Source organism: Vipera ursinii (assembly GCF_947247035.1).
Source record: "Vipera ursinii genome assembly, chromosome: 3".
NCBI classification, from domain to species: domain Eukaryota; kingdom Metazoa; phylum Chordata; class Lepidosauria; order Squamata; family Viperidae; genus Vipera; species Vipera ursinii.
Genome location: NC_139516.1, coordinates 107,793,780 through 107,814,077, shown reverse-complemented (window position 1 = coordinate 107,814,077; position 20,298 = coordinate 107,793,780). Strand labels below are relative to the sequence as shown.

Sequence of the window (20,298 nt, the reverse complement as noted above, 5' to 3'; positions counted from 1 at the left end):
CATTAATCACTGCCTGGAGCCAGCCTCGTGTGACCTCCCGAGCCGCATAAACCAGCCAGGAGGATAGATAGATAGACAACAGATCAAAGATGAGGTCCATGGGCAGAAATTCCCTGCCATTGCGTTAACTGAAGATACTAGAGAATAAAGCTGGATCTTTCTGCATTTAGAGCTTGTATTTTCTCTGTGATTTCTGCTTCTACTGACAAGCCAAATAGGAAGCTTGTGGTTTCTAATCAAGAATTTTCAACACAGTTTTAAAATTGGCATGAAAGCTAAGTGTAGTTGACACCAATTTCAAAGTAGTTTATGTACATGTACATTCTCATTTGTATTGTTCCTGTTCTATACAAGTTCATAATCAGTGTCTCTTGTTCCTTTCACTCACCCCCTCTTTGGCATTTTGTGCTGTAATGTGCTGTGCTTTTCACCATCCATCCATCAAGCTTCTATTTTTTTCTCTTTCCCATTTCATCTTAAAGGCCATTGCTCCAATAATGCCTGTTCTAGGTTAATGTAGCCTGCTCATTCTGATGTTATTGAGGTTCCTTGATCATTCCTGTATTTTTGACTGCATATTATTAAGACATCTATTACTTTTGGCCTGATTTTTCTCAAAATGTTAATGGGAGAATTCATGAAGCAGATAGCCTTCCCTAACCTTAGAGCTCTTCAAATGTATAGACCTCACTTCCTAGACTTTTCAGAATGTTAGCTGGGAAATGTTGGGAATTCCAAAATTTAAAATTCACAGTAGAATTAAAAGCCTGCCTTTCAATTAGACAGGCTGGATGGAAAGATTCTCTTTAAAAGAGGTGGTGTCAAAGAAACAAAAGAGCTTTGTAATTAATAACCAGCATTCTGACTGTAAAAAGAATTGGTGGGACTCTGTTAAAACAACTCCAAGTGAAGTGCATTACAGTCAACCAGCTCTAAGGTGAGAGGGCTATTGTCGGATTCTAAAACTGAAAGTGATTATTTTTCAAAAGCATTTCTCACTGTTTCTTTAGAAAAGTTTATTGAAAAGAAAAGAATGAGGTTACAGTACAAGAAGCGTGTAACCTAACTTTCCCATTTAAACACAAAATGTCACCAAAATACATTAGGAAACACCTTTCTTCATTTTGTTTTTAACTGCCTTTTAATGAACCAATAAACTGGTGGAACTCTGATAATGAAGGATCTTACAAACGGTTGTCTATATAATGGTCTCCTAAATCTTTATCTAATTGGAAACTAATCTTTGTAACTACAGTTCCCTGCCTCTTTTTATGTCTTCTGCAATTCCTCTATATCCGTAACCAGGCCATTTATAAAAATGTTGAACTCCACAAAGTCTTATTGAAATTGTATCATTTTTCTCCACATGGATCAGTAGAAAACAACATAAATCAATTGTTTAATCATCAGTTGTGTCTGGTGAAGTGAGCTGCATAGTTCAGAAAAACTTAAGCCTTTTATTAAAATAACTTAATCTTAAAGATATTTAAAGAATCTGCTCCCAGATTCTCCTGATTTATGGCTACTATAGACTAAAACAACCCTCCTCATACCATTGCAAATCATGAGAGTAGGTCATACACATGTTGCCATGCACATTTGCGCATACACAAACATGTGAGTACCACTACCTTGATTCCTTTTGTGGCCAATAGTTACAGTCCTCCACTGGTTGTTGATTCTAAGGCATTTTTCAAACAGTTCAGTATCATACTACAGGTTATGAAAGATGATTACAAGCTTGTAACTCATTATCAAAGCTGATTATTTAGTATATGATGAGAACATGACAAAAGAGAGGTAAACATATATACACAATTCATGTAATTATATACAAAATTTCTAGGGGGTCATGGCAGTGACCTCATAACTGGATGTCCAATTCATCTATCCAGGCAACGATCACCTCTGACTTTGCTTCATGCAGATCTTCTAGGGAACCCAGAGAACTCACATCATGGGCAATCTCACACAATATGATTAATAGTTTACATATCAGCACCACAGTCAAAACAAGGGGAATCTTTCCATCCCACTGATACAGGGTAGAGGCACTTCTTCCTGTATCACACTTATTTCTGTTCAATTTTGTCCAGATAGGGTGAGGCAGAATTAAACCAGGTGGCATGGTAGAGGGATCACTAATGGTAAGGTCATAAGAAGATACCTTGGACCATTCCTTTCTCCAGGAATTCTGGGGGTTAAACTGGCTATATGTTAAATAAACAGCTGTTTTCCATGCTGTAAAACTACATTGCAGCTACACTGCCCTCTTGGACCTCACAGCCATGACAAACAGAAGTGTAGAAGATCAAAAGAGATGTGTGATAAGACATCAGCATGCATGAGTTTTCCTCCAATGAAGAAGCTGTGTGTGATGTCATCTTTTATTAGATAGTGGCAGGGAAGGGAATGCTGTTGCTCTCAATGGCAGCCAGGCTCAAAATAGTCAATTTGGCTTTCCTTGAGAACATATTAATAACATTGAATCAGAGAAAGTATTTAGTCTTTATTGTTGTGCTTTTCTTACTGATGGATGGACTTCACTCAGTCTTTTTGGAAGCAGGATTTTGCTACCCACACCTTCCAAAAGAGCCCTTTACTTCTGACTTGCAATTCTGACTTGCCTGGTAATTGACTTGCCATTCTGTTTACCTTGTACTATCCTGCCTTAAATACTTTGATTCAAAGACAATAACGATTGATTCATACATCCAAGCATTATGATTCATATTTTCTGGTTTCAATACTTTCAATTGTACATTAGTCTTTAAAATATTCCTAATTAATATATGTATTGCTATCCATCTTTAAATTTTTTTTACAAGACTTGATGCTACTGAGGGGGCTGGAATTGCACTGAGAGTATTAATTTAATTTTTATACTCATCTTGCAGTCTGAAAGGAGAAGAAATAGGGGGAATAGTGACAAGAAGAAACATTTCCTAGATGTTGCAAACTGTAAACTGTAAAACATGGCATTTCACTAAGGCCCAACTGTAGCATTTCTAAATTCGCTTATTTTATTTGTAGTTTACAGCATGAATGTTAACATGATTTTCTATCAACGTGTTGAATTCTGTATTGTTCAATAAGAGTCAAAGTATGAACAAAATTAGCAACGAAACAGGAGAAGCAGGAATTTAAACAATAATCATGGACACAGTTATTTTGGAATAAGCCTCACTAAATTCATTAAATTTGCCTCTGAGGAGACATAGGCAGGAGTGTACTATGAATAGCAGTATATCAAGTTAATATTTGCTACATCATCCCAACAATCTTAAAAAATGGCAAAAATCCAGCAAAAATTAAGACAAGCCAGGAAACCAAGCCAAAGTCTCCACATAAAATGGTCCATAAGTGGAATATATACTAGTAGTATGATGAGGCAATTGATAATGAAGTTTTATTTAGTATTTACTGACACATGAGGTCCACAGTAGGCACAGTTTATGCTAAAGATCCTTTCATATGCATGGGATCTCATAAAGCACAATATCCACCATATTTAACATACACAGACAAAATGTCATAATTTCAGGAATTGGAAGTAAAGGAGGCTTCTTATTGATGACATGTAACATTGTGATTGGATAATCCAAACTTTGCCACATTTTATTTTTTTTAAAAAAAATCCAATATAAATTCAATCGCAAGTTTAAAAAGTACATTATTTTTGCCCTTCTCTTAGTTCTTTAGAATGAAAATATTTATTTTTAAAAATCATTCCTGATTATTAATTGCCTCATCAGGTGTATCTTTCTACATTCATTCTGACCTTCACTCTTTCTTTTCAACAAATAATCATAATAAAAATTCTTCCAAATACTGAAGACCTTTCCAGATTTAACTTAAGCTAGTTTTTCCACACCTAGTCTTTACTGCCTGATAAGTTGGGAAAGCTCTTGAGATATTCATTAAAAACCTCACAGAAAAGTATAACTGAGTATCAGTTATCTACAAACCTATGCAAGTTCCTTTCCAGTGGCTTCATATAAATGTTAAATAATTTGGAAGATAAGTTGTAACCTTAACCAAGAGCCCAGGACAATTCACAAGAGCCAAAAAACTGTCCTAATGGCACATTCCAATAGCTCCCAAAGGTAAGAGTTTCTTTTAGGCTCTGTGTACTTTATTTTCTTTTAAAGGATGTTTTCCTGTTGTAGAAATATAAGGAATAGAGTTATTGAATTCTTTGTCTGTCTATCAATTGACTTTTGTTACAAATAACATATATACAGTAAAGGAAAGTTAAGAAAAGGATAAAAAATTGCAAGAAACAGTACAATTAAGAACAAGCTAATGAAGGAAGTGACTTCCAATCTTTTTTACAGTAGACATAAATCAACACATTATCTCTCTTCTTTCTCTAAGATTGCATCAATTCAAAACAAAACTTTCACATAAGGCACTTGTGAGCAGAGAAACCAGATGGCATTTCTACTAGTCAGCAGTCATGGCTGGTCAGTGAAAGCTTGTTTTGGTGGGTGTCACATATGTCCATGAAATTTTGAGCCCTTGAATCCAGCCTGAGTTTCCAACCTCTTTTTAAACTTCTGCTCCAACTAACTGGTTGGAGGGCCAAGTACCCCTTTCACCACTTGTAGAAGTAGATTCATTCATTCATTCATTTGTTCATTCATTCAACCAACTAACCAACCAACCAATCAACCAACCAACTAACCAACCAACCAACCAACCAACCAACCAACAGAATATCTTGCTTCCAGAAGTTGTGGGTGCTCCATCAGTGGAGGTTTTCAAGAAGAGATTGGATAACCATTTGTCCAGAATAGTATAGTGTCTCCTGCTTGAGTATGGGGTTGTACTAGATGACCTCCAAGGTCCCTTCCAACTCTCAATAGTTCTTCAGTGTTATGCATCCAATAGTCTTGTACAGTCACCATATAACTGATTTTTTCAGAACTGTAGAATTTCCTTAGAAATTAGGATATAACTTGCCAAGAACTGCTAACTGAACTCTTTAAGTCTGCCTTGAATTGTTAGTTTACAAAACTGCTTTCCCTAAGCTGATCGCCTTTTTTTTTCCGTGAGGGAAAGCTACCAATTTTCTCATTAAGCCATTGTGAAAAGCAAATGCATTAATTCAAATTCATTGTATAGGAGATGGATACCAGGAATTGATTGCTACAATGAAATTCAACTTTTATCAAGCAATCAGATTAAAGTTGTCCAAATTAAAAGAGAAATGGGAAACATTTCTGAATACCAAAGTAATGATTGATTAGGAAGAGGCAGAAGAGGCTTTAGTGGGCAACAAAAGGAACATTTTCTCCAAAACAAAATAGACTTTGGCATTTTACCTTTCATTAAAATCATGTAAATTGTTTACTGTTACTTAAGGAATTGAACATAAGATTTTTGATTTGATTAGTAAAGTCTATATGTTAAACTATGTTATACCATTAAGCTATAACTGACAGTTTGGTTTAGACAAAAAGATTTTAAAAAAATCTTTTTTGCAAATCTTTTTTTTTAAATAATGATGGTGGTGGTAGTGGTGGTGGTGGTGATGATGATGTGGTGGTGAAGGTGATGTCACCCATTCAGTTGACTCCATCTCTTGGCAATTCTATTGGCCAGGTCTCTCCATATCTTTCAGTCTTGCACTGCTTGAGTTGTTCTATGTTTGCTCTGGCTGGTGCCAGTTTTGATGGTGTCCAACCACTGTGTTCTTTGATGCTCTGGTTTCCTTTCACCTCTAACTCTTCCAAACATAATTTCTTTCTCCAGTAAATTCCCCTGCACGAGATGCCCAAAATGTATTAAATAAATAATAATAATTAATTATTAACATTAATAATATAATTTAATAAATTAAAAATATATAAAATACAAATTTTTAAACAAACACATCAGTTGTTAAACAAAGAAAAAGGTTACCAATATTAGTTATAAAGCCTTTAAATATAAAACAATTCTGTTTGTTTGTTTGTTAAAATATGGAGACCAGGGAGTTTCTAAGTAAGATTTCATGGTGCAGAGTTCCAGAGAGTGGAAATGGGCTTTGGGCCTAAAGCCATCCTGCTCACATCTGAAATGAGCTGGTGTTCTAAAAATAGGAAGTAAAACTAGATTTTATATCCCAAGATGATGATGATGATGATGATGATGATGATGATGATGATGATAATAATAATAATAGTAATAATAATAATAATAATAATAATAATAATAATAATAATAAGAAGAAGAAGAAGAAGAAGAAGTTGGAGGGGACCTTGGAGGTCATCTAGTCCAACCCCCTGCTAAGGCAGGAAACCCTATACCATTTCAGACAAATGGCTGGCCAGTCTCTTCTTAAAAACTTCCAGTGTTGGAGCATTCACCACTTCTGGAGGCAGGTTGTTCCACTGGTTAGTTGTTCTAACTGTCAGGAAGTTTCTCTTTAGTTCTAGGTTGCTTCTCTCCTTGACTAGTTTCCATCCGTGGCTTCTTGTCCTGCTTTCAGGTGCTTTGGAGAATAGCTTGACTCCCTCTTCTTTGTGGTGGCCCCTGAGATATTGGAATACTGCTATCATGTCCCCCCTGGTCCTTCTCTTCGTTAAACTAGACAGACCCAATTCAGCAACCATTCCTTTTTTTTTATTGAAAAGTTTTTCAATACATTTTATCTTTAACAACCCCTCCCCCCACCCCCTACCCAGCCCTTCCTAACCCTCCACCCTCCCCTCTCCCCCTCTCCATCCCCGACTTCCCAGAGCTAAATACAAGGTATAAAAGTAAAAGCAATCATAAACAACCATATGCTAACAACAATAAACTATTAAGTCTATCGCACTCTAGCTCATATAAAATGACTACAAGCAATACTATTATCATATCAAAACTTATTCAAATGCTAAATGAAACTTTTTGGTCCCATATTTGTTCTGGATGTAATCAATCCACTTTTTCCACTCCGTAATATAACGTTGTTGCGAATGATCTTTCAAATAAGCCGATATCTTTGCCATTTCCGCCAGGTCAGAAACTTTTAAAGTCCATTCTTCTATAGTCGGCAGTTCCTCCTTCTTCCAATATTGACCTACTAAAAGTCTTGCTGCCGTAATTAAGTTCAACATCAACTTAGTGTCCACAACAGTAGTATCCGTAATTATGCCCAATAAAAACAGTTGCAGACAAAACTTTATCCTTTGCTTAAATATCTTCTGCATATTCCACCAGATTTTAATCCAAAAAGCTTTAACCTTTTTACAGGTCCACCATATATGAAAATACGTTGCGTCTTCACCACCACATCTCCAACATTTAGGTTGATAGTTCAGATACATACTTGCAAGCTTTTTAGGATCTAAATACCACCTATAAAACATTTTGTAAAAGTTCTCTCTTAAATTTGAGCTTGCGTAAATTTTACGTTCCTCACCCAGATCTTTTCCCAAGTGTCCATTGTAATAACTTCTTGAATATTCTGAGCCCACTTTATCATACAATCTTTAACAAGTTCTGTTTCTGAGTCAATTTCTATCAATGCAAGATATATCTGTTTGATATGTGCTGGACCCTGATTTCTAATTTGCTTTACTAGATTTTCATCAGTCATTGAAAAAAAAAAAATTCTGATCTTCTTTCCACCTGGCCCGTAATTGCCCATATTGAAACCAGGTTTGAACAATCTTCTCTTCTCGTAAAAAATTGTACGGCTTCAAACACCATACGTTCCTCTCCAAACTTAAGATTTCCTTGTATGTAGTCACATCATGTTTGAACCCAACATTTATGTTTTCTATTGTGTGTTTCGGTATTGCCCATAAAGGTATCTTGTAGTTTAGCTTATGTCTGTACTTTTCCCAAACTCTCAACAAAGCATGTCTTAAAATATGCACCTTAAACACATTATCTACCTTCTTATCATACAATAAATATGCATGCCAACCAAATAACAAGTCGTGGCCTTCAAGATTTAATAATCTCCCTTGTGTTAAATTAATCCAGTCACTTATCGCTGACAACACAGCAGCTTCATAATATAATTTAAAATTGGGCATTTTAAGACCACCTCTTTCACGTGTATCCTGCATAATCTTAAATTTAACTCGTGGCCTTTTCCCTGCCCATACAAATTTATTGACACCCTTTTGCCATTCCTCCAAATTTGAGTCCTTTTTAAGAATAGGTATCATTTGAAATAAAAATAAAAATTTTGGCAAAACATTCATTTTCACTGCTGCAATTCTTCCCAATAAAGACAATTGTAATTTTTTCCAGCTCTCCAATTCTTTTTGAATTTTTCCCCATAACTTTTCATAATTATTTTTATATAACTTTGCATTTGAGGGTGACAAATACACCCCCAAATATTTAACCCTTTTAACAATCTCAAATCCAGTTAACCCTTCTAAAAGGGCCTTTTGTAATACTGTCATATTTTTAGCCAATATTTTAGTTTTTTGTATATTAACCTTAAATCCAGAAACTTTCCCATATTGCATTATTATCTCCATCAGGTCCACAACAGAATTTTCTGGCTGAGTCACGGTAACAACCAGATCGTCTGCAAACGCCCTCAATCTGTAATCCTGATCTCTTATTTGAATTCCCTTAATTTTTCCCGAATTCCGTATTTTAATCAACAATATCTCCAATGTTAAAACAAATAATAAAGGTGATAACGGACAGGGGGAGATCCTTCTCTGTGGGCGCTCCGGAACTATGGAATCAGTTACTGGTAGAGCTCCGGATGGCGCCCGATCTTCGCTCCTTTCGCCGCGATCTGAAGACGTTTTTGTTCGAACAAGCCAGCCTGGCCTGATGGGGGACTGGTGGGGTTTTTATTTTTGTATTTTTATTGTTGTATTTTTGGGGTTTTTATAAATGTAGTGTATTAATTGTTTTAATGGGCAATTATTTAATCTTCTTTTAATATTTGTAATTTTGTATTTTATTCTTGCCCTGTGCACCGCCCTGAGTCCTTCGGGAGAAGGGCGGTATAGAAATATTAATAAACTAAAAACTAAACTAAACCCTTGCCTTGTGCCCTTTTCAATATGACATACTTCAGTCAAACTATTATTTACTATTATTCGGGCTGTTTGTTTTTGATATAATGCCCTAATTGGTTGTAGGAATTTATCCCCAAAATTCATTTTATCTAATACTTTCATCAAAAATTGCCAATCCAGTTGATCAAAGGCTTTTTCGGCATCTAGAAAGATCAGTGCCGCAGGGATCTGGTTGTTCCTTTCCAAAAATTCCAACAAGTCTACTATATGCCTCACATTATTTTTCTTTTGTCTGCCACTAATAAACCCAGTTTGATCACCATGAATTATCTGTTGCAATACCCTCATCAATCTGTTAGCTAAGACCTTAGCAAATATCTTGTAGTCCGTATTCAAAAGTGATATTGGTCTGTAATTTCTTACTTGAGTGACATCCTGATCTTCCTTGGGAATCAGAGAAATAAAAGCAGTTCTCTAAGACGGAGGCACCCCTCCTCCCCTTTGAATTGTCTGAAACAATTCCCTTAATGGCTTATCATCTCCATTTGTAAGTTTTTATAATACACCGCAGTCAGTCCATCCGTGCCTGGCACTTTATCCACCTTCAATTGTTTAATTGCTAAAAGAATTTCTTCCTCTGTTATCAATTGATTAATCTCTTCCTTTTGTTCTTGTGTAAGAACCGGGATATTAGCATTCCTCAAATATGCGTCAATATCTGCTTCATTAATTTTATCTTTAGCGTATAATTTAGAATAAAAGTCCACAAAAGCTTCCTTAATACGATCCTGTTTATACACAACCTTACCCTTATATTCTATTTTATCTATATTAGAAGCCCTTTGCTTCTTCCTTAACATGTAAGCTAACCATCTTCCTGGTTTATTGGCATTACAAAAAATATTATGCCTAGCAAACCGTAGGTTAGTTGCCACCTGATCAGCCATCAGCTTGTGAAACTGTCCTCTTAACAAATTAATAACCTCTTTGATCTTCACATCCGATGGATTCAAAATTAGGGCCTTTTCTTTTTCCCTAATTTCATTCTCTAATTCTTTCCTCCTAAATTCCAAATTATGTCTATATTTGTTGTTCATGTATAAACACCCCTCTCATATAAGCTTTGCTGGCATCCCAAACCATGTCCATAGAAGTACCCTTATTCATGTTAGTTTCAAAAAAGACCTTCATCTGTTTTTTACATTCTTCCACGTTTCCCTGATTTCTAAACAGGTTCTCAGACAGACCCAATTCAGCAACCATTCCTTTTATGTTTTAGCCTCCAGTCCCCTAATCATCTTTGTTGCTCTTCTCTGTATTCTTTCTAGAGTCTCAACATCTTTTTTACATCGTGGTGACCAAAACTGGATGCAGTATTCCAAGTGTGGCCTTACCAAGGCATTGTAAAGTGGTATTAATACTTCATGTGATCTTGATTCTATCCCTCTGTTAATGCAGCCTAGCACTGTGTTGGCTTTTTTGGCAGCTGCAGCACACTGCTGGCTCGTATTTAAGTGATTGTCCACTAGGACTCCAAGATCCCTCTGACAGTTACTACTATCGAGCAAGGTACCACCTATACTATCCCTGTACATTTGATTTTTCCTGCCTAAATGTAGAACTTTATTTTTTTCACAATTGAATTTCATTTTGTTAGATAGTGCCCAGTGTTCGAGTCTGTCCAGATCCTCCTGTATCTTAAGCCTATCTTCTGGAGTATTGGCTATTCCTGCCAGCTTGGTGTCATCTGCAAATTTGATGAGTTCCCGATCTATCCCCTCATCCAAATCGTTGATGAAGATGTTGAAGAGCACTGGGCCCAGAACAGAGCACCCCACTACACACTTCCTTCCATGTAGATGCAGTTCCATTGAGGACCACACGCTGAGTACGGCCTGTCAGCCAGCTACCAATCCATCTGGTGGTGATGCTATCTAACCCACATTTTTCTATCTTATCAAGTAGTAGATTGTGATCTACTTTATCAAATGCCTTACTGAAGTCCAAGTAAATTATATCTACAGCATTCCTCTGGTCCACTAGTTTTGTCACTTGGTCAAGGAATGCAATAAGGTTTGTCTGGCATGATCTGTTTTTGACAAACCCATGTTGGCTTTTAGTGATAACTTTGTTCGCATCAAGGTGTTCACTGATTTGTTGTTTGATTATCTTTTCCAGAATCTTCCCAGGTATTGAGGTCAGGCTGATAGGTCTGTAGTTTCCTGGATCTATTTTTCCCCTTTTTTGAAGATGGGAACTACATCAGCTCTCTTCCAGTCCTCTGGTAGTTCCCCAGTGCTCCAGGATCTTTGAAAAATATAGTTCAGTGGTTCTGAGATCACGTCTGCCAGTTCCTTGAGAACCTTGGGGTGTAATCCATCTGGTCCTGGTGATTTGAACCCGTCTAGTCTGGACAGGTGCTCACTTACCATTTTCTTGCCTATCTTAACTTGCATTTCTATTCTGTTTTTTATGGCACTGGTTTTGGTAGGTTGGACTGTTTTTTCCCTTTGTGTAAAGACAGATGCAAAAAAATGAGTTAAATAGTTCTGCTTTCTCCCTGTTGCTTGTCACCTTCTTGCCACTTTCCCCCTTCAGTTTATGGGAGTTTATGGGAGAAAGTGCTTCCTGGAACACAATCTTAAGTGGCACCAAAAGACAAATAGCAAGAGGACATATAAAAATAGTAAAGTGTTGACTTATCTAGTTTTTTGAGTTCTGTAAATGAAAACATATTTTATAGGAAATAGTATTAAGTAAAAATAAAGCTTGAACTTTATCACTGATGTCTTAAAGATCATTATCATATAGGTTTTTTTGGCAAAAATATGGAAGTAATTTTTCACCACCATCTTCAAGAATGTTTTTTTCAGTTTCTAATCTAACACTAGATTGTATGTTATTTGCTGAAAGTTGTCATATTGGATGACTAAAAGCTCATGGGGTGCATAATTCCTTAAGATGTGTGCGTGCATGTACAGTATGTGTGTGAAATAAACATACACACATTCATAGACGCACAAACAGAGAAATTTGTTTATGATAACAAGGTCTTCTTATTCCAGAAAATCATTTATATTTTGTCTTGGCAAGGGCAGATTTCTCAGTCAGCCAAGATGTAAAAGTGATTCTATAGTTAAGCCATTTGGAAGTGTTTTATTTTAGCAGTGAAATAAATAATTTCTCCTTTGATCAAATATTTCCCAGCAATGCAAATGCTCAGATCTATTTTAGAGGTTATATCCTAGAACTGAAATGAACTCCCTCCCTCTTTCTCTCTGGATATGTTGGGAGATGGGGGAGAGAGAGAGAGAATGATACGCAGACAGAGTGACATCCACACACATTACATTTGAGCATTAAACTTGTCTATTTGGTATGGTTGGCTAAATGAATGAATGAAATTAGTTTAACATTTATGCATTCTATTTTAAATCTAGAGCTGTCAAAAACTTATTACAATCACATGCCATCTGTCAGACGTAGGTCAAACGGTGACTACTGTGTGTCAGATATTATCAATATTTAGAGATATTGCCTGCCAGTTTTCAATTCTAGACAAATGCATATCAGGTATCATAAAAATCAACTTACATCTTACTAACTGGAAGAACATTCCTAAACGCTGCCTCCTGCATGTCAAATATTATTGAAAGGCAGCTTGCAGATACTATCATATTTTTAAGTGTTACTACAAATTATTGGTGGCAAGTGCTGGAAGTATATATAATGCATCCAGAGAAGATTTGAAAGATATCATTAAACTTTTCCAAGAATATTAATAGTGGGTGAAGAGATAATTTATTTCAATTCTGCCATCTTTTATAAAGCAGCTCAGAATTGCTTAATGGTACAGAAGCTGGAAATTGGAAATATCTCATTTCCCAATGGAGGAGACACTAGACCTGTAAGAACCATCAATCTGCAGTGAGGCTGGGCAGAGGGTGTCAGCTGGAATTATGGTGGAGCCATTTGTAATTGGCTATTTCTAATTTAGAATACTGGCTAAACAAGAACAAAGATATTGTCTTTTTAAAGCAAAAGAAAAAAGATAACAATGACTTTGTTTCTTGCTGTATGCAATCTTAAATTTATTCAGACTAACACTGGAAAAGTTAACACTGTGAGCATTTCCACAGAACCAGCTTATGCCATTGTCAGGAGGCTGTTCTAGGACTGTGAAATCAGACTTCTTGGGCTATGCACAGAAAGATAATCTAAAATTTAGAAGACAATGACATCATTTGGTCTCACTTCCCAAGTCTGAGTGCCAACTGTTCATTCAGAGATGAATGATAGTAATTTCTAGCAAATGCCACACATTTAATCTATAGCCATTATTGAAGAAGGTAATGAAGATTTTGGAGTTTTAAGTGGAGTTGGCTTTTGAATGGATTTTGATTCTGACCTTCAGCAGCCTGACTGAATGCACAACAGGCTCATAGAAGACATTGGAAAAGTTTAGAATTGTTTTCAGTGAAACTTGATCATATCCAATATGCACAGGAGATGGACAGAAATTATTCATGTTATTGTGCTATACAGCTTTCTTTACATTCATTCAGTAAAGCTTAGCAGGAAGAACAGCATCTCTGTCTTTGGGTGGAGAATTAATCTATACTCTCAGCCAGTGCAATTGCCAGACAATAAAAATCTTTTGTTTTGTCAGCCTTAATGGAAATTCTATAAAGAACCTTATCTTCTATTCATGCCCTGTCAACGCAGCAATAATTTTAGTTTGCTCCATTCTGAAGCATCTTGTTTGAGCCCAGATCTTGATCTGAGCACAGTTCAGCCAGCAATACATTATTTTTACCCCAGAAAGTCTCTGTTTCACTCTGCTGAAGCAGCCTCATGAGGCTCTCCAAACTGTAATTCTTAGTAAATAACTGCAATGTAATAACTTCCTTTCCTCCATTCTTCTCTTTCCTTCTAAATTCCCTTCTGTAGAATAGTGTGATAATTGCCATGTGTGACTATTTATTTAAGGAAGAGTTAAGCAGTTAGGTGAGTTCATCCCTGGAGAAAACACAGCTACCATCCTGGCTTAAAAGTGCCGTTAATTGAAACTACATTCCCAGTGCAGGTGTGCAGTGTCCTTCAAGCTGTTTTTACTGTCTGTCATGATTCCACCTCCTCCTCTTTATTTGGGTATGATATTCAGATAATAGGAAAAGAACCAGAGATAATATAATGATACAGCGAAATAAGTAGTTGAAATAAGTGACGTGTCATTGAAAATGTTCCTTCATTGCTATATTTACTGTTTATACATTCTGTTCACTTTCTCAGACCTGGTTCACAAAAGAGATCCAGAAAGAGCTCTTATGTTTCCACAAACCTCAGAACGACACTAATGATGATTGATACTCTGATCAGCTGAGGAGAAGTTTTTTATTTATTTGCCTATTTGTTCCCTTACCATTTCTCATCAGCAGGGAATTCTAACAGTATCAAAGAAAGGAAGAACCAAAACAACAGCTTCAAGTGGTTCTCAAAAAGAAACCATTCGGTGACAGTGACAGAAAAGGGGGCTATGCTTTCCGAGCTCACCTATCAGTGCCCCAAGGTGGCCTCAACTGCCCATTTGAAAATTCTTTATAGGTCTTATTGAGTCATCCAGGTAATCTTGGTAGAAGTGGAGATTTGCATCTAATCCTAAAAACACTTTAGTTAGAGGGATTAAGGTTTGGAGGGGGGTTATGCTGGTTACAAAAAAGGTTTTTGGTACTTCACATCTCTGTCATCCATCCTCTCACCAGATTTTCATGCCATTCTATTCTCTCCTTTATCTGTACTGTACATAAAACCAGCTCCAACATTTTCAATTAAATGTATTTCTATTTTAGAATGGGATAATGAATCACAAAACAAACCTCAGCCAGATATACAGAAGAGTTCAATATGAGTTTTTAGAAGGTGGCTAGGTTGCAGCTTGTGTGATGCCCATAAGCCAAGCACTCTAGCTACTTAATATTTTCCCCACTTTTGTTTGGAGATTATGCCTTTTAAGAAGCTCAATTGAAGCTCTTACACTTCATTGATGTACAGATGAGTCAGAGAGATGAGGGTTTAATTATTGCCAAGAACATTAATAAGATGAAGATGGATGCTGTTTCTCAGACAGTCACGTTCTGCTGCATCATTGTGCTGACCAACATCATGGGCAAAATCCTTGCCAAAAGGACAAAAGAGAGATCTGGAGAGAAGAGAGAGGGCAGGCCCTTATTAAAAGGCAATGAGTAACCATATTATAGTCCTGGGCAACCTTGCCAGAAGCCTTTTAAGCTGTCAGTCTTTTGCTTCATGACTTGTACTTTCCTGAGCAGCTGCCTTCTTTCTTCCTCTCTGCTCTGCTCCCCTGAATTTTAGTTAGGATGAAATAATGCTGTTCTGGGGACATTAATAGCTACCTGCAATTAAGTGATGAGAACATTATGCTCTAGGTGAGCTTGCAACAAATGCAGTCTGGAAAAAGTGCAGTCAAAATGTCACAAGCTTCCTCTTGTTATCACTACTGCAAACCTCTGTCCTTTTCAGTCAACCTATGCTGAATAGGGTCAGATGTGACATCTTGGGTAACCAGCCTAAAAGTTCTATACCATTCCCTGTGGAAAGTTTGGCAATTCTAATGAGAACATTACAATTGCCAAACTTTCCACAGTGATAGAGCTATTGAGCACAAATCAGTTTTGGAGCCATATTAAAGGGCATTTTTTCACATGTCACTGTTGGGGAAGAAAGCAGCAGGCACTGAAATAAATTTGACAATAAAATAGGACTACAAATACAAGACATTTAGTAAAAAAAGGACTTCTTTGTGTACAACAAAGGCTGCATGTAGTGCAACTTTAGGTTATTTTTTATTTTTGTTTTTCTTTCAGACCAATGATGCCTTAGGAGCCACCTGGAATTGGTTGTACTTCATTCCCCTCATCATAATTGGATCGTTTTTTGTTCTCAACCTTGTCCTGGGAGTGCTTTCTGGGTAAGCCAGTTCTTTAACATTATGATGATGTTGTTGTTGATGATGATGATAATGATGACGACGACATCGTCTCACCTCTCTGCTCATGTGGCACTCATGATTTCAGTTACATCAGATGTACTTACATACTGTATGCTGAATGTTAGATATCTTCCACTCAATACTGTATGATTTTTCATCATTTCTTAAACCTGGGTAATTAGCAAAATGTAAAGTTGGAACTTTAGCAAAAGGATCAGTTGATAATGTCTAAAGCAGTAGCCATGTTGATTTATTGCAAAAAATATATATCCTAAGAAATCTTGTAGCACTTTAAAGAAAGACAGCTTTATTGTTGTGTATCCTTTCATGATTGAGTGCAATAGAAGGAGACGACAGAGAATGAGGTGGCTGGATGGAGTCACTGAAGCAGTAGGTGTGAGCTTAAAGAGACTCCAGAAGATGGTAGAGGACAGGAAGGCCTGGAGGAACGTTGTCCCTGGGGTCGCGAGGGGTCGGACATGACTTTGCAACTAACAACATCCTTTCATGAATTGCATCATAATTTGGCAGTGGGAATTGTAGAAGGAGGAATGTTACATCAGATCTATTAATCTCTTTAAGATGGTGAAAGTATTTCTTACATTGATAGGAGCTTACCTGAAGTGCCTAGGTATAAAATGCTAGTCCCCAGAACATTGTAATTCAGGTTCTACAGTTTCAAAAGCACAGAAGGCAAGAAACACAATAAAATTCTGATCTGTTAAAATTCTTTGCAGGCCATGAACATATTACAACAATGAACATCCTTGGTGAGATTTTCTGGGGCTCATTTTTCATCTACAGAGACTTCAGTACTTTTTTAAGCTATTGTTGTTGTTTAGGAAATAATTTAGAGATGTGACATATTAGGCAAGTTACTCCTTTATCAGACATAATGAATTAAATAATTGGCAGCTCTGCTTTTATTTGCATTCTAAATTGTGACATGGTTACCCATTTTCCATAACTGATGGTGGTTTTATCCATCCTTTCAAGTTGTGTGAAGTTCACATACTACCACAAAATTTGTATTTGTGAAGTGAAAATTAAAAAAAAACCCTGGGTATCGTGTGTCTATCCCACAAAAGGCCTGTATGGAGAATAACTATGTAAAGTATATTGTTGGATAGGTATTGAGACTGCCAAAGCATATTAATATCAAATATAACAATTCAAATAGTATCTCATGCAGACTCATGAAGCAGCTTATGTTCAGTTGAGTAGAGTTTGCCTAACAGCTTCTCAGTGGCTTTAATCATATCTTGTCTGTTTCCAACTGAGCTACCCCAGATGACTATGGGAAAAATCCTGGATATAGTCTCTGAATGATGGCATATGTATGGAAAAAACCTTGCTCTCAAAAGACCAGGATAGAACATTCCAGTTTTCACATCCTAAAATATATAGACATATTTATGAGAATGAAACAACAGTTCTTTTTAAATTCCTTTAAATCATGCTGAAATTGAGGTATATAGTTGTGTTTTCCCATAGTCATTGTGTGAACAAGAAAATCCAGTGTTCAACAAATAAGATAGTCAACAAACTATCATAGTTACCTTTGAATCCTGTATTTCATTTGAATTTGTACCATTTTTCCAACTTTTAGTATACTGCTATAGGGCTTACCCTCTAATTATAAAATAATTAAGGTTTGGCAGCACTGTGAAATAAATCAGAGCAGTTACTGAGGGGAGAATTTAGATCATAGTTGTGCTAGTAGAAAATTGTCTGAGTAAGATTTAAGTGAATTAGAGTAAAATTCTGTTTGTGTGTATGTATTTGTTTTTCTCTGTGGAAATGGGAGTTGAATGCAAATCATCAGTCCAGATTTGAAAAGATACAGAGTTTCTGGTCACTATGGCAACAGACCATGTGATTTGTAGGCATGTAAAAAGGCTACCAAAAGCTTCAAGCATCTGGAAGTACGAAATGAGATGACAAATTCAAGGAAATATCCCCATCTCCTTGGTTTTTTTTAATTAAACAATTTCTAAACCTCATCAACTTGGCAGAAAATCTTGTAGAAATAAATCTTGTAGCTAGATTTCAAAATGTTCTGTAAACAGTATGATAAATAGCATGTAGTGGTTCAAAACATATGATACCAAGGAATCAGCTCAAATCTTCCTTTCTTCCTTAGTGCTTACCATGTTAAGCATGGTAATGTGCCAAAAAATTTCAGCTTCATCCTGCAAACCTTTTAAATTCTCTTCAATGAAAAATTGTTCTTGTACTAGTATATTGTATTATCATCATTTTAGCCATTTTCTGTCCACTGCAGGATGAAGGCCTCTTCCACATGTTCCAGCCAATACGGTCCTGAGCTTTCTTTTGCCAGTTGGGTCTACAATACTTGCTGATGTTGTCAATCCATCTTTTTTAAGGTCTCTTTTGTGGACACTTTTTATCAAGTGGGATCCATTCTATGACTGCCTTGGTCCACCTGCCATCAGTTCTTCTTGCTATGTGACCAGTCCATTTCCATTTCAGTTCTTTTACTCTCTTGACGATATTGTACACTTTCATTTGTTCTTTAACCCATGTGTGGGTCTTTCTATCTTATCTTGTACTGTTTTTAATATATTTTATTATTTTTTTACAATAGCAGTCTTTAGTATTTGGTAAACAATGTGTTGTCTGGGTTCATATATTTAAAACAAGCAATAATAATTAGTTCCTATGATTCCATAATCAACATACTTGTTAGTGATACATTTCCTTGATTTTCTCTTCTTCTAATAGTATTTTCCTTTTGCCAACATTGAGTAAATACAATTCTTAGTACTTTCAATACATACAAAGTTATATGTAAATATTTTTCTAGTATTTATACAAATAACATTAACATCAGTGTGTAACATCTTTTCTAATCAACTTATATTCCAGTTATATTTGCAAAGAGTCATTTTATTAAATCACCATAGGTCCTGTTTTCGATGTTCTTCTTTAAACTTAGTTTCTAAGCAATATTCAAAACATTCTTATCAATTATAATTTTCTCAAGGTTAGTTACATTTAAGTGTCCAGACATTCCACTCGCATAAGCCATCTCAGTAGTTTTATATTTCTCTTAACGTGAAAAGAAAAAGAACAAAGGTATTATTCTACTTATAAATCACATCCCTTTTACTATAGAACCCATTTATATCCAGAGTTTATCTATCCTTTTAGCCATATTCAAACAAGTATTTAGTCATATAGTACTCCATCTGGTAAGTCAAGTCATCTGATCTCTTGAATCTAACTTTAGGCTTCTTCTTTTGCCAGACAACTTTCCGAGTCAATGTGTTCAATTTGCCAGGGAATTCTTCCTGTATTTTTATGAGTGTTATTAGAGCTGGGGGAGACAGATTAGGTGGAGTACTTTTGAGGGGGAGTTTTGCCCATTTGTATTAATTAAAACGCTTCCACTTTCCTTCTCCCTTAATTTTACTTTTCATTTTGTCTCCCATACTCTAGTAGTTCTCCTGGCATCTCTATAATCCATTTTGTCACATCTTCTTTCTTATCTTCTGGTTTATTTTGAAGTCATGAAAGATAAAATGTCTTTTCCCTTTCCAATGTTATAACAGAAACTTGCAGATTTTTCTTTGCCTGTGCTAAGCTGTAGTACCTTTTGTTTATAGCCCCCATCTTTAGGACACTTTCCTCTGGTTTGTATTCAATTGTCAGATTTATTTGTTCATTCTTTATCGTCATTTTCTGAGAGTTTTTTGGTTGTGAGCTTAGGTTAGCTTAGCTTAAGTTAAAGATATGCTCATTTATGTCATCAAAATTGCTTTGAATCTCATTGTGATTTGAAACAATTATCATTTGAATTAGTTGCAACATTACATGCATTTCCCTCTGGAAAATATTTGCCTTGTCTTGAAGTATTACTCCTACAGATCTCTGATAATCCAGGCTGGGAGCTTCAGTACAAAATCTTGAGTATGGTTTCCTATCACTTTTAGTTAGGTATGCAACTTCCATTTTCTCTCCCCCTCCCGCCTTTGAATAGTCTTTGACAGGTACTATAATCCTCATATACTAGTTTTATCCAAACAACCAATCGTAAGGTCCAAACAACAAATGTTTATATAGCTCTTATCTTTATATGTGGCCTTTATAGTCCAATGTGTTTCCAATCCACCACTAAAAACAATATTTCATAATGGTTCTTCTGCTCAGAAGTCCTACCATTATTAATCAATCACAATTTGCAGTCCAAAATGTTCAACCATCCAAAAGTAATTCAGTAGCTTCCTCTCTAGAAGAATGGCCAAAAGTCAAGGTTTTTCTTTCTCTGCAAATAATTCTTGAGCCTAAAAAAAAATG

At 36.0% G+C, this 20,298-nt stretch overlaps 1 protein-coding gene across 1 annotated transcript in view; it reads left to right on the top strand.

The window, feature by feature from the left end:
- The window catches only part of CACNA1E (calcium voltage-gated channel subunit alpha1 E), a gene marked incomplete at its 3' end in the record, with an annotated part of 392,449 nt that overhangs the window by 194,697 nt on the left and 177,454 nt on the right, over positions 1-20,298 (top strand). The window contains exon 8 of the mRNA XM_083358506.1: positions 15,854-15,957. Within this exon, the coding sequence (XP_083214632.1) occupies positions 15,854-15,957 (104 nt within the window). The remainder of the gene's footprint in view (positions 1-15,853; positions 15,958-20,298) is intronic.